Source organism: Eumetopias jubatus, unplaced genomic scaffold, assembly GCF_037043125.1.
Source record: "Eumetopias jubatus isolate StellerSeaLion01/CBP00866 unplaced genomic scaffold, mEumJub1_p1.0 scaffold_3, whole genome shotgun sequence".
NCBI lineage: Eukaryota > Metazoa > Chordata > Mammalia > Carnivora > Otariidae > Eumetopias > Eumetopias jubatus.
In genome coordinates this window covers 182,285,354-182,313,347 of record NW_028274809.1, presented here as the reverse complement: position 1 = coordinate 182,313,347, position 27,994 = coordinate 182,285,354, and the positions used below count along the sequence as shown (strand labels likewise).

At 42.4% G+C, this 27,994-nt stretch overlaps 1 protein-coding gene and 1 pseudogene across 6 annotated transcripts in view; one reads left to right on the top strand and one right to left on the bottom strand.

Moving 5' to 3' along the window:
- Positions 1-27,994, top strand: part of DOCK9 (dedicator of cytokinesis 9) — a 283,314-nt gene that overhangs the window by 201,803 nt on the left and 53,517 nt on the right. For all 6 annotated transcript variants that reach the window (XM_028112025.2, XM_028112023.2, XM_028112024.2 and 3 more), the window contains exons 27-37: positions 133-204; positions 8,261-8,407; positions 8,627-8,710; positions 9,380-9,491; positions 12,574-12,752; positions 13,196-13,309; positions 15,206-15,320; positions 19,571-19,704; positions 21,749-21,863; positions 25,221-25,287; positions 27,038-27,085. In XM_028112025.2, the coding sequence (XP_027967826.1) occupies positions 133-204; positions 8,261-8,407; positions 8,627-8,710; positions 9,380-9,491; positions 12,574-12,752; positions 13,196-13,309; positions 15,206-15,320; positions 19,571-19,704; positions 21,749-21,863; positions 25,221-25,287; positions 27,038-27,085 (1,187 nt within the window). The remainder of the gene's footprint in view (positions 1-132; positions 205-8,260; positions 8,408-8,626; positions 8,711-9,379; positions 9,492-12,573; positions 12,753-13,195; positions 13,310-15,205; positions 15,321-19,570; positions 19,705-21,748; positions 21,864-25,220; positions 25,288-27,037; positions 27,086-27,994) is intronic.
- Positions 4,836-5,624, bottom strand: LOC148164779 (keratin-associated protein 3-1-like; annotated as a pseudogene).

Genomic DNA, 27,994 nt, shown 5'->3' with positions numbered 1-27,994 from the left:
AAGTGGTTCAGCCCTGCTTTGGGGTCGCACCTGTTTCGCGTCTGTAACATTGTCGGCCTAAGAGAGTAAACATCTTGCCTCCTAATTGTTGGGTTTCTCACCGGATCCTTTTTTTTTTTTTCTTTCTTTCAGTATTCATGGTTTTTCTTTGATGTTTTGATAAAATCCATGGCTCAGCATTTGATAGAGAACTCCAAAGTTAAGGTATGTCACTTCCTATCAGGGCTTGTGTGGTGGCTTTTAGGGGCAAGTCTTTCTGTTGCTTTGTAGCTCACATTTGTGAACACACTCTGTTGCCAGTTACAGTACAGTTCTAGGTGCTTTCCAAGTAAGAAAGCATTTTATTCCAAGTAATAAAGCCATAGGGCTATCATAAAGTACTGCCCCACATTTTATAGATGAAGAAACCGAGCCCGGAGCGAGTTACTTGCTGAGGCTGCACTGCTAGCGAATGGAGCGAATGGCCAGGTTTTGAGACCAGTCTGGCTTGAAAGCCCACTCTCCTGAAGCATGTGTTACTAAGTCCAGAGAAAACTCTTGTCTTTTCCTTTGTATAGCTTGGAATTCTTCAAGTCTGTTGAAATGAGAGTAACAGTTTGAGGATTTAATGTAAATGTAATTACCCAGTCTTGAACATTGTAGACCTTTCTCAGGGACTTAGATGAGAGTGTCTGATGTTACTTCACGTCCCCTGGAAGCAGTGAAGGGAGTTGGAGATAACTCCTTGCTGAGGTGCCTGGGTGTGTGTGACACCGGGTCCCCATGCTGAAGGTGTCCTGGGGATACCTTCAGGCCTCTCTGGACTGATGCCTGTCTGGGTGTGACTGGCTACTGCTGGCTGGTTGAGGCGCAGTGTAGATACATTTTTATAAGATTCTAATGTGGTAAACTCAGTGGTCAAGTGCCAAAGTCCCTTTTGAGATGTGCATACTCTTGGAGTTGCTGTTATGTCTATGAATGAATGCTGCCTGCATTGTGTTGTGCAGGGTCTTGAGTCTCGTGGAGAACAGGGGGCCCACGTGCAGGGAGCAGGTCATGGTGCCCAGCAGTCTTTCACAGTGAATAAAGGGAGGACAGGGAAGCCACAGGGAGGGAGGGTGAAGATCTAGCTCCCTGCACCAGGGATCTGGACTCTGGGAGAAAGCCTTGGGAAAGGCTGCTGGATTTTGTCAGGCAGAAGGTTGGCAGCTCAGAACTGAAAGCCACACTTTCCTCTAGTAGAACGGGCACTGGTGCCTGACCAGGTGGTTTCCTTCTTTTCTTTTCTTTTCTTTTTTTTCTTTTAATTCCAGTTTTAGTGCACAGGCAGATGCCAGATGGAGGTGGGCCCTGCTTTCCACAGAGTAACACACCATCTAAATCATGCCAGAATAGCCTGCCAAGTAAAAAACCTAGCAGATTGTCTTCTTGGCAGTAGGCAGCATGCACACACACACACAGGCACACATGCACATACGCATGCATGCACACACGCAGGTCATTTGGATGTAGTACTTTTACGTTAAAAATGTCATGTGCAGGATAGGCTGTAGGCTTGCCTTAGTTTGCTTGAGCTACCACAGCAAGTACCACAGCCTGGATGTCCTTAACAATAGAAATGTATTTCCACACAATTCTGGAGGCTAGAAGTCTGAGATCAAGGTGTCTGTAGGGTTGGTTTCTGAGGCCTCTCTCCTTGCTTATAGATGGCTGTCTTCCCCCGTGTCTGTGCATTGTCTTCCTTCCATGCATGTCTGTGTCCAAATCTTCTCTTCATGTAAGGACACCAGTCTTGTTGGATTAAGGCTCACCTTAATGACCTCGTTTTAACTTAATTACATCTTTAAAGATCCTGTCTCCAAATACAGTCATATTCTGAGAGACTGTGGGTTAGGACTTCAACATACGAATTTTAAGGAGACACAATTCATTCTGTAACAAGTCCCCAATGGATTTTTCATTATTTTTGGCTCTAAGTAAATGTAATCACTCCAGAAAGATTGGTGGCTTTAGTATATTTAAAAATATAACTGTTTGTTCAGAAAGTATTCATTGAGAGCCCTTACTTATAGGCAGGCTCAAGGGTTACAAAGTTAAGTGAGGCATGGTTTGTGCTGTCACAGAAGTTAGGTGGGAAAGTGCATGTCTAGACCATGGGAGCAATGGTCAAAGAGGTAATGAACACTTCTGAAACACCCACAGAAGTATAAGTATCGGGCTCCTGGGTGGCTCAGTTGGTTAAGCATCTGCCTTCAGCTCAGGTTGTGATCCAGGGTCCTGGGATCAAGTCCCGCACTGGGCACCCGGAGCCTGCTTCTCCTTCTGCCTGCCGCTCCCCCTGCTTGTGCTCTCTCTCTCTCTCTCTCACTCTGTCAAAATAAATAAAATCTTAAAAAAGAAAAAGGAAGTATAAGTATCAGTATAAGTATCAGTAACATCTCTTTCCGAGAACTCTGATAGAAAATTTAAGTAGAGTAATTTAATTGCATGTGTTTTTTTCCTCAAGATGCTAAATTAAACCATAGAAATTTAGGGATGGTAGGGACCTGAAAGCTACCTTCTGGTCCAGCTGCTCCCATGTGTCCCAGAGGTTGAGATGGAGTATAGACCTGTGAGGTGCCCTGCCCAGGGTCACACAGCACAGCACAGTCTAGAAGTCATGCTAGAGTCAGAATCGGCTTCTCCCAGATGACCTGCCCTTTCCAGCCTTATAACTTAACTCTCCGGCACTTCTGGGAGATAGTTTGTTTTTGGAACTCTTTAGAACAGACTGCTCAAATGCTACCATGCACAACCTTTTCTGTAAGTTAATTATATCTTGGCCCTAAAAGAATATTCAGAGAGTTTTTAGAAGTAGTTTATTTAAAAATTGTTATCCAGCATAAAAAAAAAAAACACACTGGCATCCAAAAGGAGAACGCTTAACCATAACATAATTTACTATAAAAAGAGATTCAAAATACCTACTTAGCACTTTGGAGAGTTTAACATTTCACTTTTAGAGGGCTCCCCTCTGACTTCTTCTGTGTCACCTGACGCCATGCCACTCCTTCCCCGAATCACACATTGTAGATCTAGGAACTTCTCACATATTTTGAAGGTTTTATTCATTTGCCTCATACCTTAGGAGTAATGAGTTTTATGTGTTTGAATTAGTTATTTTAAGGTCCGTCTTTATTTACATCTTAAGAATTATATGTCCTCGTCCCTGATTGCAGTGTTCTGAATTGAGGGAACAAGTTTATATTCACCATTCCTGTGCCATTTGTGATTTCCAAAGTCATGATCAAATTCCCCTCAGAGTTTTTATACTTTTAGACTGAGGATTATTAGCAAATTCAATGTGTTTATAATCCTGACCTTGATTTTTTCCCCCTCATTGGTGAGTCTTTCTTAAAATGCCATGACCAGGCACACATCTGTCTAGTAGGGGCACCTGGGCCACAGACTCATGTAAGAGCCAACTGATGCTTTCAGTGCAGCTGAAAGTGCCCTCGCCAAGAATATTTAGCATAGATCAGCATTTGGAGGCATAGTCTGTTGAGCTGAGGCTTGGGTGTACAATCTTGCTGGAACTGGGGTCATTCCATCTGCTGCATATTTATGTAGAAGGAGATGCCCCTGTAGAAGGTGCATGCTGGAAGGCCAGCTTCTAATGCTACACTCTTGCTGAAGATGGACATGGCCACATGTGTCCACCTCCCCATCCCAGCCAATCAAACTGCACTTTGTGCCATTTGTTGAGGAAGGCTGTAAATCAGAGCCTCCCTTTAACTAGCATCTAAAATAAGCAACTTCCTTACTACCGCAGATGGACCTGCAGAGTTTGGACTGATTACATATGACCGTGCCAGACTCAAGTGTTCCATAGGTGACATGTGCTTGGAATTTACAATAAGCAGTTTTTGGGGAAGATATAAAACCGACCTCATCAAGGCCTACTAAGGAGTTCCCAACTCTGAACCCCACTCAGCCTCTGTGCTCAACACATTTTAGGTGTTTCTTTTCTATCACTTATATTTAGCAGCTATAATTTCAGCAGACCTTTGGGACTTTCCTCTCCTCCCACCTTGAATCAAGCCAAATTGCTAGCATTCCACAGGCGAACTTCTTGCAGGTTGGAAAATGTGTCCTAGGATAGGATGAATATATAACCTCAGTTAGGTGTTTAGCCTTCAACCATCTCCTGACTTAATGGAGCAAGGAAGGAGTGTTCAAATGAAAAGCAGGGAAAGGATGGTATGCTTCAGGTACCATGGACTGCCTGTGCTTGCCCCAAACTGTAAACGCGTGATGGCAGCATGTGAATATCCCTACTTCCATCCACGAGCACGTTTTTTGGAACCGTCGTTGGCTATGCACAGAGCACAGAGGAGCTAGCTATGCAAATGGCATAGATGGTACATTGGCAAGCCTCGGAGCTGACGTTGTGCTGGGAGGAAGAACACATTCGGCTGGGCACAGTTCGAGAACAATGAAGAGGGTGTATGTGTGAGCTCCAAAATGATAAAGCCTTGTGGAGGTTGGGGTGGAACTTTACCTGGAAGGATGCCACACTTAGGGAGAAGAGAATGAACGTGAAGCAGGAGAAAGAGCTCATACCCAGGTAAGGCCAGGAAAATGAAGTTTATTAGCTAATAGTCTTATTTATTATATCTCAGGGAGCCATGACATAGCCTGTAGAAAAGAGTGCTCTAACCCCTAGAGAGTAGAAGAACACAGTAAGGAAAAGAGAACCAAACATTTGAGTGCTCCCTTGTAAAGGAAGCAGTGATTTGGGGAGCAGTCGCTGTTGGAGCCCAGACAAGACATGTAGGACTTGGTGAAGCCCGTCGCTGGTGTCTGCAGACTGGCTGTTAGCAGCGGGGCTCATAGGGCCCTTCGCAGCACGGCTGAATGTGGGTCGTCAGGGAGAATCCACTCAGGCCAGGGGTCAGGCGGCAGGAGCTGAGCAGCCGGCAGGATGGTACAGAGGTGTCGGGCTCACAGCAGGGTGGGGGCATGGGGCACAGCAGGTCCGCCGGAGGAGGCTGATCTGGTGTGGACAGGCGCTGGGGAGGCAGACCCCACACCAGCAGCCTGTGTCAGAGGAGCAGATCGCGGTGGCCGGGCCACTGGGGACGCTGCAGCAGCGCTGAGAGGAGATCCCACAGCAGGACAGGTCAGGAGTAGGGGTTTCGTCTGGGTGACAAGTGTCTTCGTGTCTCAGTGCCCTCTCCTCCGAGCTCGTGTGTCTATACTCACCGCTCTGGACAGCTGCCCATTATCCTAGATCATTTTCTTCTGTTTCAGTGTATAGTAGTCTCCATAACAATATCTAATTACTTTGGTCTTTATCACCTTTAGATTTGTCTTACCTCACTGTTTTGTTGCCAAATTAGGGCTCCTGACAATAGCTATTTGTTGCAGCATGGAGAGCTTCATTTCAGTCTTCAAAGGCACTGAGTTGACCCCTAATCATGGAAGAGCTTGGTTGGTTGGTTGGTTGGTTGGTATGTTAATTATCCACCATTCTTCACCACATTTTCTTTCTTTTTAATGAAAACTTATTATAGAAAGTTTTAAATAAACATGAAAGGAAAGAGAAAAGTTGAATGAATCTCATGTTTGAAGCTCTGTCACTCACCTTCAACAGTTATTGGCATGCTGCCATTGTGACTTTACATCTCCACCTTCACACTGTTTTTAGAGCATTTTAAAAACAATCACCAAATATTCTGTCATTTCATCTGTAAATACTTGAGTGTGTCCTCTCTAACAGAGAAAGCCTTTGAAAGAGATGGAAGCACTGTACCATTATGACACTCAACAAAGTCAGCGACATTTCTTCTTTGTCTTTGGACACCCTGTCTGTATTTGGTTTTCCCCAGGTGTCTCAGAAATGCCCTTTGACAGTCGGTTGGTCTGAATCAGGATATAAACGCAGTCTGTACAGTGCATGTGGTTGATGTGTCTGTGAAGTTTAAGATTTTCGAACTGTTCCTTCTCCATTTGTTTGCTTTTTAATGCAGTGTATTTGTTGAAGTAGGGGGGCCCTTTGTCCTGCAGAATTTCCCACATCGTAACCTCACAGTGTTACGTGGCATGGTCCTTTGTCCCCCATGGTTCCTGTAAACTTGTGGTGATGTTGAAGCTCCGTTTGATTTAGGTTTGGTTTGCTTTGGGGCAAGAATACTTCATAATTGGTACTGCTGTGTCACATTGGGAGACATACAATGCCTGGTTGTCCCACTTTTCGTTTTGATAATAGAGACTAATAGGTTAAGTGGTGCCCACCCCATCCATCCACTTTTCATGGTTTAAGCAGCCATTGACGAAGCCCCATTCTGAAGGCCTCGGGTATTTCCTGAGAGACCTTTTTTCAGGAGTAGCCGGCTTGGGTAGTGGGCAGTCACGCCTGGTGGTTTGAGGTCGCCTTGCCTGGGGTCCAGGAAGCTGATCATCTACTGAGGCTGACCCCTCAGGATACAGAGTTATGGGGTTGCATATACAGAACAAAATCCCTTTGGAATTTCCAAATTTACTGTTCTGTTTTTGAAAGTGGGTAAACTTTAAATACTTATTACTTGATTCTTCCCTCACTGGATTCTTGAGTTTATAAGTTTGCAAAGATTGTTTTCTTATTTGTTTGAGAATTGAGATTATTGTAAAGCTGGCATTTCAAAATTCACAATAGGTTCTGGTATTTAATGCATAAAATAATGCATGCAGAAATAACTAGGTTTCAGTTCTAGTTTTAGAAAATACTGTTTCTTTGATATTGGGATACGGGTTTGACTGTTGCAAAACAGACCAAAATAATGGTTTAAATAAGACAAAAGGTTCATTTCTCTTTTTTGGAAAATTATAAGCCAGTAGGTAGCTCTGAGAGTGGGGGGCTTGTCCCCCAGGGTTGGTCAAGGAGTCAAGCTCCTCTCCAATTATCCAGCCCAGGTGTCACCTTCATCCGCACGGTTGAAAAGCTGGCTCACCCACCACCCCACATTCTAGTCAATGGTAAAGAAGACTTGGAAGGCAAGCATCCCATGGACATGGCTGGGAAAAGCAGTCTTCCTTTTACAGCCCATTGGCCAGAACTCGGTCAAGTTAGGCTGGGAAATGTAGTCTTTTGCTTGGCATCAGTGTGCACCTGTGAAACCCAGGGGTTTCACCACTAAAAGGGAGAAGGAAGGTCAGTTAGTACTTACTGAATCTCGCTAAGCTTCAGTTTTCTCATTTGTAAAATGGTGAAGATAACCCTCTTGTTGTGGCTGTTAGAATCACATGCGTGAGTGGATAAATGTCATGGAGCATATAATTCAGATCCCTTCACATATAGGTTCTCAGTAATTTTTCTCATTTATTGGGCACATGGGTGGGGAAGCAAAGTGTCAAAGAGCAGAAAGAACACAGGCCTTGGACTCATGGTGGATCTGGGTTTGAGTCTTTGTTACTTGTTGGTTCTTGACTGAAGACACATTTACCTGACCTCTCCGACCCTCTGTGAAATGAGAGTTAAAACTTGTAAGAATTTAATGAAAAAGCACATAAAAACAGGTACTAGTGCAATGCCTGATGTGTGGAAGATACACAGCCCATGATAGCTAACTGCTGAGGTCTGTATAATTTCGTAGGTAAGCATTCCTGATGGGGAGAAATTATTATGTAAAGTTAATTTGAAGAGGACTGTTTCTTTTTTTAATATTTTATTTATTTATTTGAGAGAGAGAGAGAAAGAGCAGAGGGAGAGGGACAAGCAGATCCCATGATCCCTGGGATCATGACCTGAGCTGAAGGCAGATGCTTAACCAACTGAGCCACCCAGGCGCCCCTGTAGAGGACCGTTTCTAAGCAGATTGAACCAGTGACATACAGTCTCTGATCTGTTTATTTTCCATTTGAATACTTGAAGCTTAAACCTGAGCCACTGTTTTCTAAAGAATTCTCTGAGAGGTACAGGCATTCAAGCCACCAGAAGTATCCAGTAAAGACGCAGCTCTGATGAGAATCTCTGGGAGTAGAGGTACATCTCCACATTTTTACAAGTACCTCCGAGAGGCTCTTTCTCAGGCTGAAGTTTGGGGTTTCAGGTCTAATGCACATCACTTATATGAGGTATGAGAATACCTGTACAGTATTTTGAGAGAAGAAAGAATAATTTCTCTTTTCTCATTCTAGATAAATAAGATTGGAGCTCTGGGTTTTTTTTAAAAATGGACTCAGGGATATTCCCCCCCCCCCCCCCCCGCCCAGAGGGTTGCAACTTTAAAAATAACACACGTTTGCTCTAAATTCTTTTTAGTTATTGCGAAACCAGAGATTTCCTGCATCCTATCATCACGCTGTGGAAACCGTTGTGAATATGCTGATGCCGCACATCACTCAGAAATTTCGAGATAATCCGGAGGCATCTAAAAATGCAAATCACAGCCTTGCTGTGTTCATCAAGGTAGGGACCTCAGGGCGCAGAGGGTGTCAGTCAGGTGGCGAAATGTTCATTCTAGCAGTGACTAGTGTACAGTAATTGCTCAGTCGATACCAATGACACATTTTTATGCTATAGGATAGATAAACTTATTAACAGTAAATGCTGATTTCAACCCAACTTTCAAAAAAAAAAAAAAAGCTAGGGCCTAAATACTCACCTTTGTGGCTTGTTTCTCTGCAGAGATGTTTCACCTTCATGGACAGGGGCTTTGTCTTCAAGCAGATCAACAACTACATCAGCTGCTTTGCTCCTGGAGACCCGAAGGTAGCGTGTATGTTACACACTGCTTTTTGTCTCACAGATTGATATCCAGAAACCCACCTGTTTGGGCTCACGTCACAGTTTTCTTTCCATCCCAGAGGCACTGTTGTCCCCTTTTGGGGATACTAACTAGTACTAACTAGTACTTGCATTAATGTGTAAAATATTAGGGATGCAGTAGTTCTGGATGTACAATAAACATACTTACTGATTTCCTCATAAATAACTGAAAAGACTTCTCAACTGCAAAATTAAAAGTGTATGTGTTGCAAATCATAGTTTATTTAACATGGTAATAGAAATAACCATGTAGCCTTTCTCTGGTAGGATTATCTACCTCCTCCCTCTGTAAAGCTCTGCCTTACTCATTTTTTTTATTGTATTAAGTCTGTGTCTGTAATTATAAGCTGCCTGAAATCCTTTTTGACATAGGAGGAACGTAAATAATAAATGTCTTAAGAGTTAGTGGAGGACATTGTTTAATGAAATGTGTTCCCAATTTTCAAACAAATGCCCACAGCCATTCTCAAATCTATAACATAGCATAGAGCATGCAGTTTTAAGAGGGTCAAGAGGCTAACGACTGGTTGTATGATTTCTAATAGGTTTTTAGGACGCTGTATAAAGTATTCAGTGAGGCGCTTAATTTTTACTAACCATTGTTCCCTGCAGACCCTCTTTGAATACAAGTTTGAATTTCTCCGTGTGGTGTGCAATCACGAACATTACATACCTTTGAATTTACCGATGCCATTTGGAAAGGGCAGGATTCAGAGATACCAAGGTAATCTCTCCTTATATATGTTAGTCTGAGTCTTTTCGCAAAAAGCCCTTCATTTTTAATAAGAGAATGATTCAGATATGACATTAGAATTTTCTGATTTTTTTTTTGTTCATGAATTAAGTTTTTTCTTGTTAAATTTCCATTTAAAAAACCATTGATAAAATGTTGTATGGGAACTTAACTTGTCAGCAAACTTACTAGACTTCAGGTCATGTCAGTGTGACTCTTTTTCATTGAAAAATTCCTTTTCTTAAATAGAAATCCATTTTACTTACTCTGGTTTATTTTTATTTGTTTCACTTTTCCTTTTTTTCTTATGAATTAGCTTTTCTTTCACCAACTGTGGAGTCAAATGACACTCCTGTAGGTAGGTGTGGGGTGTGACGCTTGCTTTCTTGCATCTTCCTCCTGTAAAAGAAAAAGAATGCAAGTCATTGCTGAAATGCTTATATATGCTCTTCATTTAGGCATTTCCCATATACTTGGATCAGTTTTTAAATTCACGATAAACCAGTGAATTTATTCTCCCTGTAGCTAAGATACTGCTCTTAACACCCCTGGGAGGGATCTGGGTTTTGCTCCTGGGGTCACCAGGTCCTCTAGGGTATCTCTTTAAGAGGTCAAACAAACAGAATGCCCTGCTTTACTCTCAAAATGTATTATTCCACCATTTTCATAGTCCTTGTCCATAGGGGTGGCAGTAACCTAAATCACAAGCAACACGGCTTTTCACATGTGTTTTATGTTTGCATGTTGAGTCTTTAACTGTTCTGTATCTTCTTAAAGTTTGAAGAGAGTAAACTCATAGCGATTTCTTTGTCTTCACTAAGTCAAATGAATCAAATTAGTCTGTCAGGTCTGTCAAGTAATATTACTAAGTTTAGTGCCTTGTATGTACCTGGGGATTGATTACGCTGAAAGAAAAAGCAGAAGGATGCCACCAAACTATCAACGACACCCTAAATCAGTGGCCTCTGAAATTCAGAGAGAAACACACAAAAGCATTCATTCAGAGACATAAATATCTTTCCCCAAGATCGACTTGGACTGCCTTTTAAGGAGTCAGAAGGGGGATTGGGGCCCTGGAGTTGGCATTCAGCCGTGTCGAGGATGCACATGACTTTGGGAAGCAGTCATGGACAACAAGGGTGAAAATCCCTAGCTGTTTTACCTAAGTGTAGTATGTGTGGTATTAATGATGAGGGCTTAGGAGAGAAAACTAAAGCCAGGAGGGGGGATATGAAATGAGCAGCGGGGCATGTGGGAAAGGGCGGCCAGGAAAAGCCTCATGGCCAGGGTGACTTTGGAGTGATGATCAGGAGAAAGCCAGGGATTGCGTGTCCTGGGTCGAGGGAACAACCGGGTATTTGGCATCCCGGATGCAACCTGGCCCACCTGTCTGGTCTTGCTCCCCGCTCTTCCCCCCACTTCAGACGTTCCTGCTGACTCCCAGCTCCTCAAACATGGGCGTGCCCACGCCGGCACTCCTCAGCCTCACACAGCCACCTCTCTGGGGGAATCTTCACCTTCCTCCCGAGATAGTCACTCAGCACCTCTTAACGTGGAGCCTGCCACGTCTCCTTCTGCCCTCTCCTAGGACCCCGACCTCATTCTAAACCTTGTCTCGCTCCCCTCACCTTGCAGTCAGTTACTAACCCACCTGTACTTGGAGACTGTGACCCTCTTCCTTTCTCCTGTCAGGATACTGAGGGTAGTCCTTTATACCCTACGGCTGGGCAGTGAATGTGTGCTGATGCCCACCTTCCCCTATACCCTGTAGGGTCCTGTGTTTTTGTCCTGCAGAGCTGAGGGACATGAAATCCTTCAGGTGCCCAGGAGACTCTTAAAAGCTCTTAGTAGACCATGAGGGTATTTGGTGCCATGGGGGGCTGCCCTCGGCAGGTGGGTGTGGGTCACCTGCAGATAATGTACCTTATGACACTGATAGGAGCACATGTTTTTAGCATTCCCCTTCTTACGTGTTCCTCCCTTCTCTGCACAGTTAAACCCATAGTATTTTCGTAAGGGCTTTATGTGAATTCAAGTTGTGCACTGTCATTAGGGTAAAGAAAGCTTAAAAAACCATACAGTGGACATAATTATTCTGGAAAGATGGATACTTTCCCTTGCTTCTGCATAGAACTTGGGTCAGTATTTTGGATAGGTTTAGAAGTAACTAATAGGGAATCAAAGTCAAAGAAGGTGTCTATAGATTTTCCTCTAGTAATAGATTCAGTATAAGAATTCAGGTCCTAGCTACAGCTTACTGAAAAGTATATTTCAGCTTTAGAGGGATGTGTAGCCGCTTCTATTTACCCTCCTTCAGCAGATTTCATGTCTCCTTCTATCTGTTCTCTGGAAGAGCTTTCCGTTTGATCGTTTAGCTTGTTGATGATTTACTAGTTTAGTTTGGTGTTTTGTGTATTTCAGTGTTAGTTTATATTAGTTTTTTTTTTTAACTGGCTTTTAGAGGTGCAGAAGTATTGAATATATTTTTAAAAATCATGTTAAATAAGTTCTTCATTCAGGGACAGCAGAATAAATAGGTTATATGCTAACTTGTTCATTTTAAACACATTGGGTTTTCACGGGACTATATAGGCTTTCATGACCAGTAAACGGATTAACAAACTCCAGTAGTAAAGAAAATTTTAAGAGACCATGTATATTTATTCTTTCTTTAATTACATGTTTGTTATGTACAAATTACTTCTCTATAATGTCAGTTAGACAGTAAGTTTATTTCTTACCTTCATGTAAATAACAACATTTCATTTGTAATATAACATGCTGTATGTTCTAAAAATTGGTATTAAAACTTTTCACTAACTTAATATTTATGCAAGATGTAATGTCTTCTAAAATCAAAATCCAGTGCAATTATCTGTATTTAAATTTAAGAGTCTGATGTGATAGGAAGTGGAGCAGTATTTTAGGTCATTGACCTTTTCTCACTAGAACCTAAGTCTAATCATCTGTTGACACACAGGGTGGGCTGAATGTGGAGGGTGGTTTTGACTTTTATTTTATTCAGAATGCGTGATAGCCTCTGTAACTAAAGCAGTATCTATCCTCATTTCAGATCTCCAGCTTGACTACTCATTAACAGACGAGTTCTGCAGAAACCACTTCTTGGTGGGACTGTTACTGAGGGAGGTGGGGACCGCCCTCCAGGAGTTTAGGGAGGTCCGGCTGATTGCCATCAGCGTGCTCAAGAACCTGCTGATAAAGCATTCTTTTGATGACAGATATGCTTCGAGGGTGAGTGGACTCCAGTGTAAGGAAATATGGATTGATAAATGTCCTTTAAGTAATATGAAGAAAGTAACCCGTTAGAAAATTAGTGGTAACGGCACTAAGACTCTTCTCTGTTTATACACTAAAATCTAATAGAGGTCTTTATTTATTTATTTATTTATTTTTAAAGATTATATTTATTTATTTGTCAGAGAGAGCACAAGCAGGGGGAGCAGCAGAGGGCGAAGCAGGCTCCCCACTGAGCCCGACGTGGGGCTTGATCCCAGGACCCTGGGATCGTGACCTGAGCTGAAGGCAGATGCTCAACCGACTGAGCCACCCAGGCACCCCCTTATAGCAGTCTTTATAGGGAGGATCCAAATGCAGGAGATGGCCAGTGCCAGCTCAGTCCGTCATTCAATTCTCAGAGCCATGGGATAAACTTGCACCGTGTGCCTTTATTTCAGAGCCATCAAGCAAGGATAGCCACTCTCTACCTGCCTCTGTTCGGTCTGCTGATTGAGAATGTCCAACGGATCAACGTGAGGGATGTGTCGCCCTTCCCTGTGAACCCCGGCAGTGTACGTAAGCATACACACCTGGACACAGCCTGCATTTGTTTCCTGTGGCTCCTGTAACCAAGGAACACACATGGGGTGGCCAAAACCAACAGAAATTCATTCTCTCTTAGTCAGGAGGCCAGAAGTCCAAAGTCAAGGTATCCACAGGGTTGGTTCCTTCTGGAGGCTGTGTGTGAAAAGTTTGTTCCGTACCTCTCTCCTAGCTTCCAGGGCTTGCCCAAAATCTTTGCATTCTTCGGCTTGTGGCAGCATCATTACAGTCTTGGCCTCTGTCTTCACACGGCCTTCTTCCTGGTGTGTATCTGTACAATCTCTGAAATCCTCTCCTTTTCTTATAAGAACACCAGTGATTGGATGGAAGGCTCCTAATCCAGGATGACTTCATTTTACCTTCCATCTTAATCACATCTACAAAGATCCTATTTCCGAATAAGGTCACATTTTGAGGGTGCAGGTGGACATGAATTTGGGGGGATACTATTCAACCCAAGACACACCCATTCTTTTTTTTTTTTTTTTTTTGCCACTAAAACCATAATAATCCATAGTACTGATTAATTGCATTTCTGGCGAAGATGGGGTCAATCAGTAAACCTTCAACTCTTGGGCTGAAAATCGTTATTTAAAACCATGCTTTCCTGATGGACCATACCTTGTAAGACATAAGGACCTTCTCTATACATTCAACAAAAGTTTATGGGGAGAGGAGGTTAAGAAGAAAAGCGTAGTTCTAACCTGTGTAGTATGAGAGCTCCGTGCTAGCTCATTCTGATGGTAACATGCTACACAGTCTTGGAAAAGCCACATCTTTGGGCTAAAATTTCTCTGTGTCTGTAAAATTAGATGTCAGGGAGGCCAACATGAATGACATATGGCCCCACCTCCAAAAACTGACCACTTTATATTATCTTCATGCAGTTACTGGAAGATGGATTGGAAATTAAGTTGACTGAAGGACGATCCCAGAAATGATCTCAAAATGTTTAGGGTGGAAACTATCTGGCATTCATTTGCACAGTGCTATCAGTATAGTAATTTCCTTTTGCCTTTTATTCTGGACCCATGAACGAGCTTAGTTGTTAGTCTTTCCACCTTGTGATTATTACGTACATTTGGGGAATTTTCATGTTGTGTTTTGTCCCTTCCCCCCCCCCAGTGATGCATTGTCCCGAATTTTAATGCTGTCTCTCCACCTCTGAATACATGTCCTAAATAATGGCACACTGAGACGTGCCACATGTGTAGAACGTGTTTTGTAGTTCCAAAGGGCACTAATCTCACCCCATACAATGTTGTGTTTCACACGTGTATTCTCTGAACTTGTCTGCTTTTCTGATCCGAATAAGGAATTCGGGGTCTAATGCTACCTCTTGTAGTTCTTCAGTCCTGAGAAAATCACCAAAGAAAAAGCCCTGTTATGACAGAACTTCAAAATTTACCTAATTTCTCCATTGACTGAGAGTTCGCACAGAGCTGCAAGCTTGTAGAGCTTTCCAGGGCTGCTGTTGTCACTGTTGATCATTTGGGGAGGATTTCGGATGTGAGAGAAAAACCAGTGTTCCAGTTAGAAAGAGCCTCTGAGGCTTTTCCTAAGGGAAAAAACAGTCTGAGGAAATGCTGGGCATCCGAGCTCTGGGGGGGGGAACGTGCTAGGCCTTCTGCGGCAACCAACAGTGGCTTTAGGCACCAAGTCGGCTCTGTGTGCAGACCCGCGCCGCATCTGATCCATGCTCCAGCCTCTGGGTCGTGCGCGCCGGGCACCGGCTTCCCCCACGTGGCGCGCCCCCGCGGGGCCCTTGCGTCCCGCATCGGCACACACCCCCACACTAACGAGAACAGCCGATGGCTCTTTGAAAGTCATCTCCGGTTATCTCTTCTTCCCCTCTGGTGGGACAGACTGTGAAGGAGGACTCGCTGCCAGCCGCGACCCCACTGGTGACGCCGCAGAAGCCTGGCATCGCGCCGGACGGCAGCCTGCACAAGGAGCTCTTCGGCGCCATCTCCGGCCTCGGTAAGGCTCGCACGCGGTTCGCTGCCCTCCGCTCTGATCCTGTGTGCGCCTGCATCCAGCGCGAGGCGGGCCGCCCCGACCCTCACCGGACGGCCTCGGAGTCCGAGTTTCTGCCCCGACTGTTCTTGGCCTGGTCTTGATATTTGATGATTGCAGCCCCTTAACTCGACCCTGAAATACAGACCCCCGAATCGGCAGGCATTGCAGATTCGGTACACCCTAATCACGGGCTTGTGCCGTCTGCTGTTAGTGCCCACGTTAATGTAGCGTTTTAAACTTTCAAATTGGATTTTTTAGAAAAGGAATGTCTTTGCAGGTGTGTGTGTGGGGGGTGGGATGTGGGTGGGATTTATTTGTGGTGATAGTGATTTCGATGAAATGTGATAGAATAATTACCGAGGAGATAGTGGCCTATGGCAAGAATACAATTCTAAAATCGGCTTTATAAAATCTTTCCTAGGATATTTTTCTCTCTGATATAATGTTAAGAGCTACCCCCATGGGGAAGAAAACAGATGGCATAAATCAAGATTCAAATTGAGTAGTGCTGTGTAAGAAAATGCCTGAGAAATGTACTTATTAATATTCTGACTAATTAAGCACCTGTGCCAAATCCTTCATAAAGATAATGGTACAACAAGAAAGTAGATGTGTCTTCACAGAATTGTCACAAACACTCACGGGTTTATTCTATCTTTCTTTTTCACTGCATTTTGAATAAATGAAGCATCCTGCCGTGGCCAGTGCTTGGGACACGTGGAAGTAACTCACAGGGCAGAATAAAGGGCAGTCCTCTAAGCCCTTTAATTTGCAGGAGCATTGTTTATTCTGAATTTATGTCCTTACCTTCTTTGTTGTTGTTGACGTCAAGATGCTGTTTCATGTAGGTGATGAAAGGGAGCAGAATGTAAAATCAGAAACCCCACACCAATGTCCAGATTTATCCTACAGTACCAGTCTTTAATCTTACTAATGCTTGTGTATATTTTTCATAGTTGTAGTTACCTCATTAGGCATCGTAAAGATTAAGTGAGTTAATTCATGCGGAATGCTCAGAGCAGAGACTGACTGTATTTGCCTTTCTCCTGGGGCCCTCACTTGTCTTCTTTGCCCTGCTCTGCCCACACGCCCAGCCACTGCTCCAGGGGCGGGAAAGGGACTTTCACGGGAAGATTTTGTCTGCAGGAGCTCACGGCACTGGCGTTAAGGTCAGACAGAGGTGGTTTGGGATCCAGACTCCCCATCAGTTACTAATTGCCCTGAGCAGCATGTCTCTCCTCTTTGCCCTCAGTGTCCACATCTCCAAAACAGAGTCATGGCAAGGAGTGGAAAGCTCATGCGATGTGCAGAGTGCTGGGCATGGTGACATTATCTGACTGCCATTATAACAAGCACAATTCTTCAGTGTTATGCATGCTTTGTGGTACACTCTCAGGAGCCAATTTCATGACTCTTGGGGCCCAGGAATGTGTTGAAATCTTAACTCCCTGACCAGTACTCTGTAGGATTCAAGACTCTGGAAATGATCAAACTAGAATGAGGTGATGCTTTGACTGTGACTTTATTTTCCAATTCTTCATCACCTTGTTAGGGAATAGGTTGCCGTGAGAACATAAAGATGAGCCATTGGGTATCATTACCAAGACTCGAATGGCATTAATGACCTTCAGTTGCTCTCTGTTCACGATGAAGTTATGAAAAGTACCAGGGACTGATTTAATCCCTTTTCACTCTCTTAAATTTCAAGATCTGAATCCACTTTTCTTAGGAATTCAACCTAACAGACTTGTTTATCCTCAGGCTTCATCTCTATTACCCCCATCTTTAAAGACTTAAATCCTTGTTCCCTTTTAGGAATGCCTTCCAGAAAAGCCCCCACCTTTGAACTGGGTTTGCTAGTTTTCTGGTAGCTTCTCTTTTATTTACTGAGGGGTTTCCAGTTAACTTGAGTCCTGGTTCTTATCCTTCAAGAGCAGACTTTCTCCTTACGTCTCTATTTAGTAGAAATCCTCTTTCCTCACCTATTGAGAATGCACCTTCGGCATTGTTTTTAAATGCCTTTGGAACTTGGTGCATGAAGATTTCTAGAACTGTTCATTGCCTGGATAAATCCACTCCGAGATTATATTTGCTTTAAAAGGCACACAGTCTTAGGCTCAGGGTTCCCTTTTCCACCTGGTCAGTGTTTTGCATTGGGCTGTCTATACACAGAAGACGGAAGTAAACCAAACTGCTTTTCATTTTACTTACATGTTGTTTAAGATTTTTAAAATGCACTGGGCTGAGATATTTAAGCACACACACACTCACACAATGGGAATATAGTTCTACTGAACATGTTGATTTTGATTTATTGCATTTCCATCTGTTTGCCTTAGATTAGGACTCCATTTCTGGAATGGAGCCTAAAACCCTGGGAATTTAAGGTCTAATTTTACTTTAATGAGGACCTCTTTCTCATGATCATTATGTTCTACATTATATATGAAGTATGGTTATATTAGGAGAACTATAATTAAAATTTGGTCATAAAGTATGTTTTATCTCTAAGTATAGAAAAAGGCTCATAGTTTTTTCGTAGGTTTTTACCTGTTCCCCATGACAATCCATCACACGGTTTCTGTTCTGGGATGAGGCAGCCTGGGACCAGTGTTTACATGTTCTAGCCATCACTTACATTTTTACATTTTCAAATTCCCCTAGCTCTTCTTTTCTTAATTTTAATATGCTGATTCAGTTTCGGGGATGTTGGTGATGGATAAACCTGAGTGTTAGGTAGAGGGAGGGATTAACTTAGAAGTGTCTCAGGGGTACCTGGGTGGATTAGTGGGTTGAGCATCCAACTCAATTTTGGCTCAGGATGGGATCTCAGGGTCTTGAGATCGAGCCCCACATTGGGCTCCATGCTCAGCATGGGGTCTGCTTGGGATTCTTTCTCTCCCTCTACCCCTCCCCGCCTCACACTCTAAATAGATAGATAGATAGATAATCTTTAAAAAAAGAAAGCGTCTCAGTCCATGACAGCTAATTTGCATCCTAAAATCTGAAAATGGCTGGCCTGTTCTGAGGTGTTGGGTGTGGGAGGCCGTGCTTACAGCTCGCTGGAGCATGGTGCCAAAAGGCTCTTCATACAGCATGCGCAGCCAGCCAGGCATTTGAGCTGGAGGCATGCCTTTTGGTTCAGCGTGGAATGTACAAGTTTGATAGTCATTTTAAATTATGTGATATACTTAAATCTTATCTAAGCAGGAATTCAATCTATTACTTTTAAAAATTCCATAGCACTGAGGTGGGGGCTGATTTCTGACTTCAAATGCTGTTTTTTTCACGGATGTCACACATTTTATTTCTAAGTTACATTTCATTTCTGCTCAGAACTGTCGCAGAGATTCCCAGACATTCTCCGTTCACAGCATGCTTATTGTCACAGTAATTTTTTCATCAAGTCCCCAGGCCAGAGTAAACACCCAACAGTTCTGTTTATGAGGTACTTGGAGCCACATAACCTAGTAAGTTCTTATATCTGAACAACGTAGTAGGCATCTGAAAAAAATATACATAAATTTAAAGAAAAAATATTTATTTTTAATAACCACAGCCATTACCAATGGGATGCGTGTCCCTGTGAGGCACTGCCCAGCTTCTCAAATTTGGAATCAGATTGCTCACCACCATCTTCATATCCTGTTCCACATTGATTTTCACCCAGTACCTGCTTTTTATCATGGCAACCACCAAATCCCTAGCTTCACAAAGATAGGACATCATCGAAAGGAATGTAGCACGATCTAACATTGAAACTGCAGTTTCAGTCGAAACTGCAGTTTTGAGCATCATCGTGTTTTTCTTGAAAATGTAAAACATCCCAAGACACCCCTGTGAGTTTCCTAGGGCACCTCAGCATATAGTTTGAATACTGTGGCTCATTTCATGGTTTCATTTTTTGATTTGATAGTTGTAGATGGATTTATCTTTTTAACTTTTTTAACGTCTTTGTCTCATTCTGGAACAGTGTGTGTTCCTTTAGTCTGAGAAATCAAAGGTAGCTTCACATAAGTGAATTCTTGGTTATGTCTGAATGTTTCGGCTTATGGCCTGGTTCTTTAAAGGTGAGGTAGTTGAATGAAACTCTTGAACCAACTTAGCAAAAAAAATAAGTGTCGTAGAAGCAATTTCCCTTAAAGTTCACTGCTTGTCTTTATTTTGTTGTATCTCACCAAGTCTTTGGTCTTGGCTTAATTTCTGTTTAGCTTCTCCATATACAACGTCAACTCCAAACATCAATAGTGTGAGAAACGCTGATTCAAGAGGATCTCTCATAAGCACAGATTCGGGGAACAGCCTTCCAGAAAGGAATAGTGAGAAAAGCAATTCCCTGGATAAGGTAATTTCTTTTCGTATAACTTAAGTGTTTCTTACAGCTAATGGATTTAGCCCCAAAGTAACCCATGCTTCATGTTCTGGTGTTCATTAAGTGTGACTTTTTTTTTTTTTTTTAAATAACTCAGTTAACCTGGAGTTATTATCAGAGTATAATCTAAGGATGGGGCCCATTTCCTGAAATCCCCCCAATTCTTGTTTCCAAGATTTCACATCAGGGCAGTGTTTACAGTGGAGGACCTTGAGCAAATAGTTTCGGCAGGTTGGACAGGTAGGGAGATCAAAATGCCACTCATTTAGAATCGCCATGGTCTGTATGCTGGAGAATACCATTTATACACAGTTATCCATGCAAATGGGTGTTGGGTCCAGAGCCAGCTCCAGAAAAATTAATTGATCATCTAGGTGATTCAGGGATAAGGCTTTATTTGTAACCAACTCACACTGGTACCCCCAGCACAACACATCCTCCTTATATTTAACATTTTTTCCTGAAATAATCAAGGGTCAAACTATTTGGAACTTTGTGGGAATGGATAAAGCTTGAATTTAAACCTGGAACAATGATAGATTGGTGTTGCCTTAGCCACTGTTTTCCTATTATTTCATTATAGGCAAGCACACATACCAATAAACAGGTGAACTACTTAGGAATGTATTTCTAGTTCTCAGAAACGTGCAGAATGTCCTTCAGCCTCAGGTTTGTCATTGTACTTACATTTCTGTGGCTGGCAATGGCACAATTATCCTTTAGTGCGGTTCTTTTAGAGGCGTGAGCATCTCAGTGTGGGTGTGTGTCATGACGCGTTGAACTTTCCCCTTGACCGTGACTTACCTTCATGTGTAGAGTGAGAAGCTGCTCAGGAGGCATTCTGCTTGCGTCATACACGGTCCTGGAGAGGAGGAAGAGAACTGCCAGTCAGCCAGGAAAAACCGGGTCACTGTGGATTTTTCCCTTCTAACAATCCCACCTTTGCCAGAGGAAACTTTGCATGCTGCACCTTCCCTCCCACTGCAAGAAGTACTGGGTTCTCCTCGTGGCCCTGGCGAAGTGGGTGGGCGAAATGATGCATTCACGCTATGGTTTTGCCACTAACTGCACCTGTATTTCTTCCTATAATAAAAATACTCATGTATGATATTTATTAAACCTGTTTACTGTATATTTTTTTCAATCGCCCCCCAATACCTCGAACGAAAGATACTTTTTTATTGATCTTCCTGCTTTGATATTTGCCAAAAAAAATTAAAAAATCCTGCTCTCAATTGGCAATATAACTTTGAAGATTTTAAAATCTCCTGTGTTTTTTTATCAGGAGATGAGATTCTTTTTCTTTTTTTTTCCTAATGTGAACCCCTTGAACATGTAAACTTGCTGTCTAGTGGCAAAACTGCTCTCACCCCGTGCCCTGTGCTTTCTGAAATTTGCAGTGTTGAGCTAAGCTGATGAGGGAATGATCTCATCAGTTTAGGGTCTTTGGCCAAGCTCTGCTGAGGTGTCCCTGTTTGTTCCTATTGGGTACCTGCCTGTTGTTTCCCCCCCAAGGGTGCCCCATGATGTCAGCTGAATGACAGGGACTCAGCCCTAGGCTTTTGTGGCTGGTACACAACAGGAGTGTAGATTTTATTTGCTCTTTCAGCCACTGGCGTTCTCCTGAGGATATGGTTGGTTCTGCGGTGTCTTCTGACTCATCATTTCTGTGTTTGATCCTAGCACACATCCTTTTTTGCATGAGATTGTACTTGACATTTTAGAACTAAGCTGGTAGCTACAGCTAAGGTTATCTAATTTGAAAAGTCTGTGCCTGCTGGCTTGTCTCTTAGGATAGTATGCAAAGGAGGCAAGTCAGAGCTTCTGTGGACTAGCACCTGTGTGTGTATTTGGTGAAGGTGTGCCTGTGGTTTGTCGACAAATGAGTTATACCTTCCAATTTGTGTGATTTGACTCAATTCTAAGAACCTTTCTCTTCTAAGGCAGAAAAATTAACCTAATTTTGTTTTACCTGGAATGATGGATTAAAAAATTCACCTGTATTTCCTTTTTTTAGCACCAACAAAGTGGCACTTTGGGAAATTCTGTGGTTCGTTGTGACAAACTTGACCAGTCCGAGATTAAGAGCCTGCTGATGTGTTTCCTCTACATCTTAAAAAGCATGTCTGATGGTAGGTAAAAGTGAAGTTGTCGGTTTTACTTTGTTTCAGTCTTTGGTTTCTTTTTTTAAAACTTGTAATTGCTTGAAAGGATAGGAGGACTTAAAAAGCTTTTCTTCCTCATTTGAAATACATGTTAATTTACTAAATGTAGCAGAAATAAGAGTCTTAATTTGGAAAAGGGTTTTTACTAATTATTCTAGAAAGTGAGTTCTAAACTGTACATGGGCCATTTAAAAACAATTTTTTTTTATTAAACTCAGACCTACCATCATAGTTAAAGGAGACAGAAGCAGATAAATGAGGCAGCCTTTGATTTTTTTTTTTTAAACAATTTCATTTGTCCAAACGAACTTACTGGCAACTTGCATAACTTTATTAGTCAGGCTCTTGAATTGGAAGATGTAGTGTTGGGGGATCTAAGCATCTCTTCCATTTAGAGCGTGTGTGACATTCCTGGCTTTAACTGGAAGCGAGATGTGATTTTTTTAGTTTTCTCATGGAATTAGTGGTAACATAGTAGATTAAGTTTCTCATGAAGGGTTTGACAACCACATTTTTTAATGAAATAAAGTGTGTAAACATCCATGAAACTCTGGTTTTGTGATACAAGCAATCACATTAAGTTGTGCCATGGTACAATGTCATGTTTCTTCCTTGATCAAAAATCTTGTCTTATTTTCGCTGCAACGTAGCAGAAAGTGTCCTGTGAAGTGTATTGAGTGAAGGCAAAGTCTTTTGAAAACAAAATGCTGAAGGCCTCTCATGCTGCCAATGTGGTGGCAGTCAGTGTGGGCCTTAAACATCCAGGGGAAGGCATTTCTGCCTGAAAATAGTGTTTCTTTTCTATCAAGCTCCCATTTCTCCAGCATTAATAGCCAGACCTTAGTACTTAGATGTTAGGAACTGCATACCTGACTTTAAAATGCTTCAGGACTAGGTTATTTTGTTACTAATTTGTTACTTTAAAGGAGCTTTTAAAAACACAACAAACAGACAATATTTTCCTTGAATGATGACCAAATAGCAAAGCACTGGGCACTTATTCAGGCGTTTGGGTTATAAAGTTGAAATTCTTCCCTTAATGTCAAAAGTTCTGAACTTTATATCATGATGGTGAGTTTTAGCCAGCTTTGTAATTCTATTTTTCCTTTGCTGAAAGTTTTCCTTAAAATATTTTAAGTTTCAAATAATAAATATAATTTATATAACTAGAACATAACTACTTTTCTAAGACCAATGTACCAGAAATTTTGCATCCAAGTGAAAGTTATCCTTTAAAGATAGACCTTTGGAAGGCCATGCACAGACTTGCATGCAATGACCTCTTCAAAACAGTTTTAGAGCTTTTTTAAAAAAAAAAAAATTACCTTCAACGTATCAATTTCCTTCCTCTTATAATTTGAATTTGTATGTGTGTCATGTTAAAGAAATCTTCACCTCTCCCCAGAGTCATGAAGATATAAAGATCTTCTTTATCTTTAAAAGTGGTATTATTCAAATTTTCACATTTAAATCTTAGTATCTACCTGGACTTGATTCTTGTGTGTGGTATGGGGTGGGGGAGAAATTGTCTTTGGAGTAGTTTCCCAGACAGACAACCAGAGTCAACTGTTTAACTGTGTAGCTACTCTCTCCCTTTACCCACATTCAAGGAGCACCTCCTACGCATTGGGCCCCTACCTCCTTCATAGAGGTTAGTCGTCTTCCCCCTCTCCTTAGTCAGTAGCCTCAACCTCAGCCTCAGTCAGTAGCCAAGAGCAAGGAAAGGCAGCTTGGTGTCCCTTGGCTGACCAGCCGGCTCTGTCTGATATGTGCTGGGGTGACCACAGATACCTGCAAGTTGACCCGGACAGGTCCTCTCATATTCACTTGGCTCCTTGGGTGCTCACTGCATGAGGATGGCCAGTCTCAAGTAACCAGAGTCTGTTCCTCTGGAATCTGAACTCAGAATTCCTGAAAGATGGAAGCTCACTGACCCACCCATGTTACTGGTCTAATAAACTAAACGTGGCTTTTAAAATCAGGTGATTTAAGTCCCCATTCCACCATGATTCTTTAGGCTGGTGATGGGAGAACCACTTGACTTCTCTGAGCCTTTATTAGCTTATCTGTAAATTGGAACACTGCCTCTGATTGTGGTGGCGATTCAGATAGGACAGGTGTGCAATCATGAGACCCCCCCCAACACAGTGCTCACAAATAACAGATTCTCCATGTATATCTCATGGCTTCCCCTGCCTGATAAGTGTGGAGTGAAAAGTCCGTGGCCGTGCGCCTTCATGAGCCATCAGCGTCTCTGCGGACGCACTCTCACTCACCTCAGGCCCCCAAATCCAGTGGCTTTTCTCCCTGAGAGAAATCTCTCCACCAGTTTCTCAACCTCAATATAAAATATAAGAATGCAAAAATGTTTAACTACCCAGTGATAACACTCTTTGTGCAATTCTAAAAAGTTAAGGGTCATACACGGAGAATGCTTCCTGTAAACGGATTTGTAGGATTTGCCTTTACTGAAAATATGCCAGGTCATCTTGATGCAGAGCAGGTATGAGTGTGACTTCTTATTCGAGAGTATACTGCGTCATCATCCTGGGAAACAGGAGCTTGCATACGTTGCTTGTTTGGAAGCCTGTTTGCCAACATCTGTCAAAATTTTAAATGCACATAAAGTTGACATGGCTATTTCACTTCTAAGAATATTTATCCTATAGATGTAGTCAGACAAGTGTGCAAACATCCACGTAAAAGGATATTCTTTGAAGCATAATTTAATGTAGCAAAACATTGGGGGGGGAACAAGTAAATGTCAATCAGTAAGGGGCTGGCTAACTCAATTATACTGCATTCATGGAGAGGAATATCAGGCAACTTGGAAAAGATTGGAATAGATCGAAGCTACATTACTGAGTTAAAACTCAAAGGAAGAGCAGTGTGTGAGCATGTACACTTCCAGTTCTGCATGTATGTGTTAGGAAGAGAGTACTTAAGTATATGCAAGAATTTTCAACAGATTCCTTACTGGAGAGAGATCTGTATCAGGTAAAGAGAGAGCCTAACTTGAGATTATTTGCCTACTTGTATTCTTTGAAATTTCTGACCCACTTAAGAGCACATTATATGTAACTTAAATATGTACTATATAGTGCTAGGTGATACATGATGAAATTAAAGTTCAGGTGTTCAAATGCAGCTTCTTTAAACTGAATATGCACGTTGTGTATGTTACCGGTAAAGATTGGTCACTGCAGTTTGTTCTTTGATCAGCTATAAAAGGGTTTGAGGGTTTATACTCCAAAATCTTTTCCCTATCCCCTAATGTATATAATACACATCACGATTCTGACCAAATTAATGTTTACTTTCTAGATGCTTTGTTTACATATTGGAACAAGGCTTCAACATCTGAACTTATGGATTTTTTTACAATATCTGAGTGAGTAGTTTTGTTCGGCTTATTGCCTCTTGATTTTTCCTGGCTAATTAAGAGGTGTGAACAATGCTATGTAGTTGAACCAGGAATGTAGTATATTCACATCCACCCTTTTTAAGCTCTTTCTGCTGGACCTGACCCCAGCACCTGCTCTCAGGAGCACATGACTCAGTGGGCAGTGACCAACCCTCAATTATTAGATATGTGGTTGTTATAGATGAGAGCTCTAACTGCTTATGTATAAAAGCCATTTGAATAAAATGACACAGTTTATTAGCTGAATTGGGTGGATGCTACATTTCGAAGGGGAATCTAACTTAGCTCAAGTAGATGTAAAAACTGAGACAAAAATAGGTATAATTTTTAAATGTAAGTGAAATCTTAATTTTATCTTTATTACCTCATTTTATCTCTTCAATCTAAGTTTCTGATTTCCTTTAAGCTCTTTGCTTTAAAAAAAAAAAAAACACGAATCCACAATCCCTTATCCAAAATTGCTGGGGCCAGGGGCACCTGGGTGGCTCAGTCAGTTAAGCGTCCAACTCTTGATCTTAGCTCAGGTCTTGATCTCAGGGTTATGAGTTCAAGCCCTGCGTTGGGCTCCACCCTGGGCATGGAGCCTACTTAAAAAAAAAAAAAAAATGTTGCTGGGGCCAGATGATTTTCCAAATCCAAAATTTTGGGGTCTTTAGAAAATTTACATATAGAGCATATTCTGTAACACCCCAGCAAGGTCTCAGACAGCACCCCACAATCAAACACATTATTGTTTCTGTAGGACTATGATTATTCACAACAATTGGGTAAATTATAACCGTAAATCGCTTTATATCTGTTAATTGGGGTCATGAATTTGATGCCAAATATATTTGCCTAAACGCAGGCGGAAACCTATGGTGTTCAGAGCTTTGTGCATTTTGGATTATGGTCTTGGTTCATAGTTGCATGATTGTTCTCTCTGCTAAGTTAAACGAGGGAGAGAGATGAGATTCAGCACCAGAAGAACTTACTGGACATTATTATAACTACTCTTACTAAATATATGATTTTTTTTTTTTTAAAATCAGTACTGGGCGTCTGGGTGGCTCAGTCGGTTGAGCGACTGCCTTCGGCTCAGGTCAAGATCCTGGAGTCCCGGGATCGAGTCCCACATCGGGCTCCCTGCTCGGCAGGGGGTCTGCTTCTCCCTCTGCCCCTCCCCCCTTTCATGTGCTCTCTCTCTCTCTCATTCTCGTTCTCTCAAAATAAATAATAAATAAATCTTAAAAAAAAAAATCAGTACTGTGGACATATGAAAACAAACCCCAAAACCAGATATATGATGTCTGTAAGGGACCAGTCCATTTAGAAAAGCCAAAAGAGGGAGCTCCTTGCCCAGATTGAATGAGGACAAATAAGCATCTGGGGACGGTGCACCCCCCCGTGCTTCCCCCAGCGCCTGTGCCGAGGCAAACTGCATGAGTCAGCGTCTAAACCCTGAGTTGATGGACAATCCTGTTGGTCCCAGACCTCCCTGTGGCTTTAACTGCCCAGCACGGCACCAACAGCACAGCATGGTGCCTCCCCTGTAGGGTGGTGATTTTCTCTGGGTGAGAGAGACCTTCCTGAGAATTTCTGAACACCAGAAGTAAGAGGCTCATGGTAGGCGTAAGAGTTTATTGAATGTGTTGTTGCTGGTGGGTTTAAATAAAGCAATGTATTGGAAACCATTTTATTTTCACGTTTTCCTAATAACTTTTCATCCTGTCTGCAGAGTCTGCTTACACCAGTTCCAGTACATGGGGAAGCGATATATAGCCAGGTACTGTGGGGGTTTAGTTTGAATGTGTATCATTCTCTGTATGACTTGGATCTGAATGTGTGGAAATTGTCATCTGTGATGATTGGCAGTTGGAATTCTCATAAACAGCCGTGATGTCTTTGGACTGCTACCGTCAAATCTGGTGGCATCTTTCGCTTGCATTCCCACACTCCTTCAGTCTCATTTTGCCTCATGCACATCTCTTGGAAGGATTTCCCTTTATGGCCCGTGTGCTTCCTTCCAAATGCTCCCCGTGTTCTGTTCCTTCCGTGCCCCCTTCCGCTTCGCCCAGCTCCCCCCGGTGTGTCTTCTCGCTCTTTTCTCCTCCTTCAGTGGTTTCGCTTCCCCTGTTTGACTTTCAGAGGTCACTTTTTACCATTCCTTCTCCCAACTACAAAGACGTTAATTTCTCGCAGAACCATTTTTCCTTTTTTCTTCATATGAGAATGTTTTCAGTCCATCTCAGGTTTGTTCGGACTCCCGTAAAAACCTTCTCTGCAGCGGAGCCTTTTCTCTTCTTAGTCCCGATAGGCTGTCCATACCCTGCTTTTGTCTGACCAGAGCTCCCAGTTGAGTTTCAGAAGTCCTCACGGCCCTGCCCCACACTATCCTCTGAGATCCATGCTGAGTTCGAGGGGAGCTGGAACCTCACTGTGAGGGGCACCCAAGCCTCTCCTTCTTGGAGGCATTTCCTTAGAGCACATCTTGTCCTTACCACGCCCCCCTCCTGCTCCGCAGCTGCTCAGTGCATCTGTATTTGTTTTTGTCCACGTTCTGTATCCTGTGATAAGGTATTTAGGGGGTTGGTCTAAGTATCCTGTTTTTCTGTTGTTATTGTTTATTTATAGGTAAACATATTTATATTTTAGGAAAAACTTTAAAATTTACTAGTGTTTGAGTTTTTTCTCT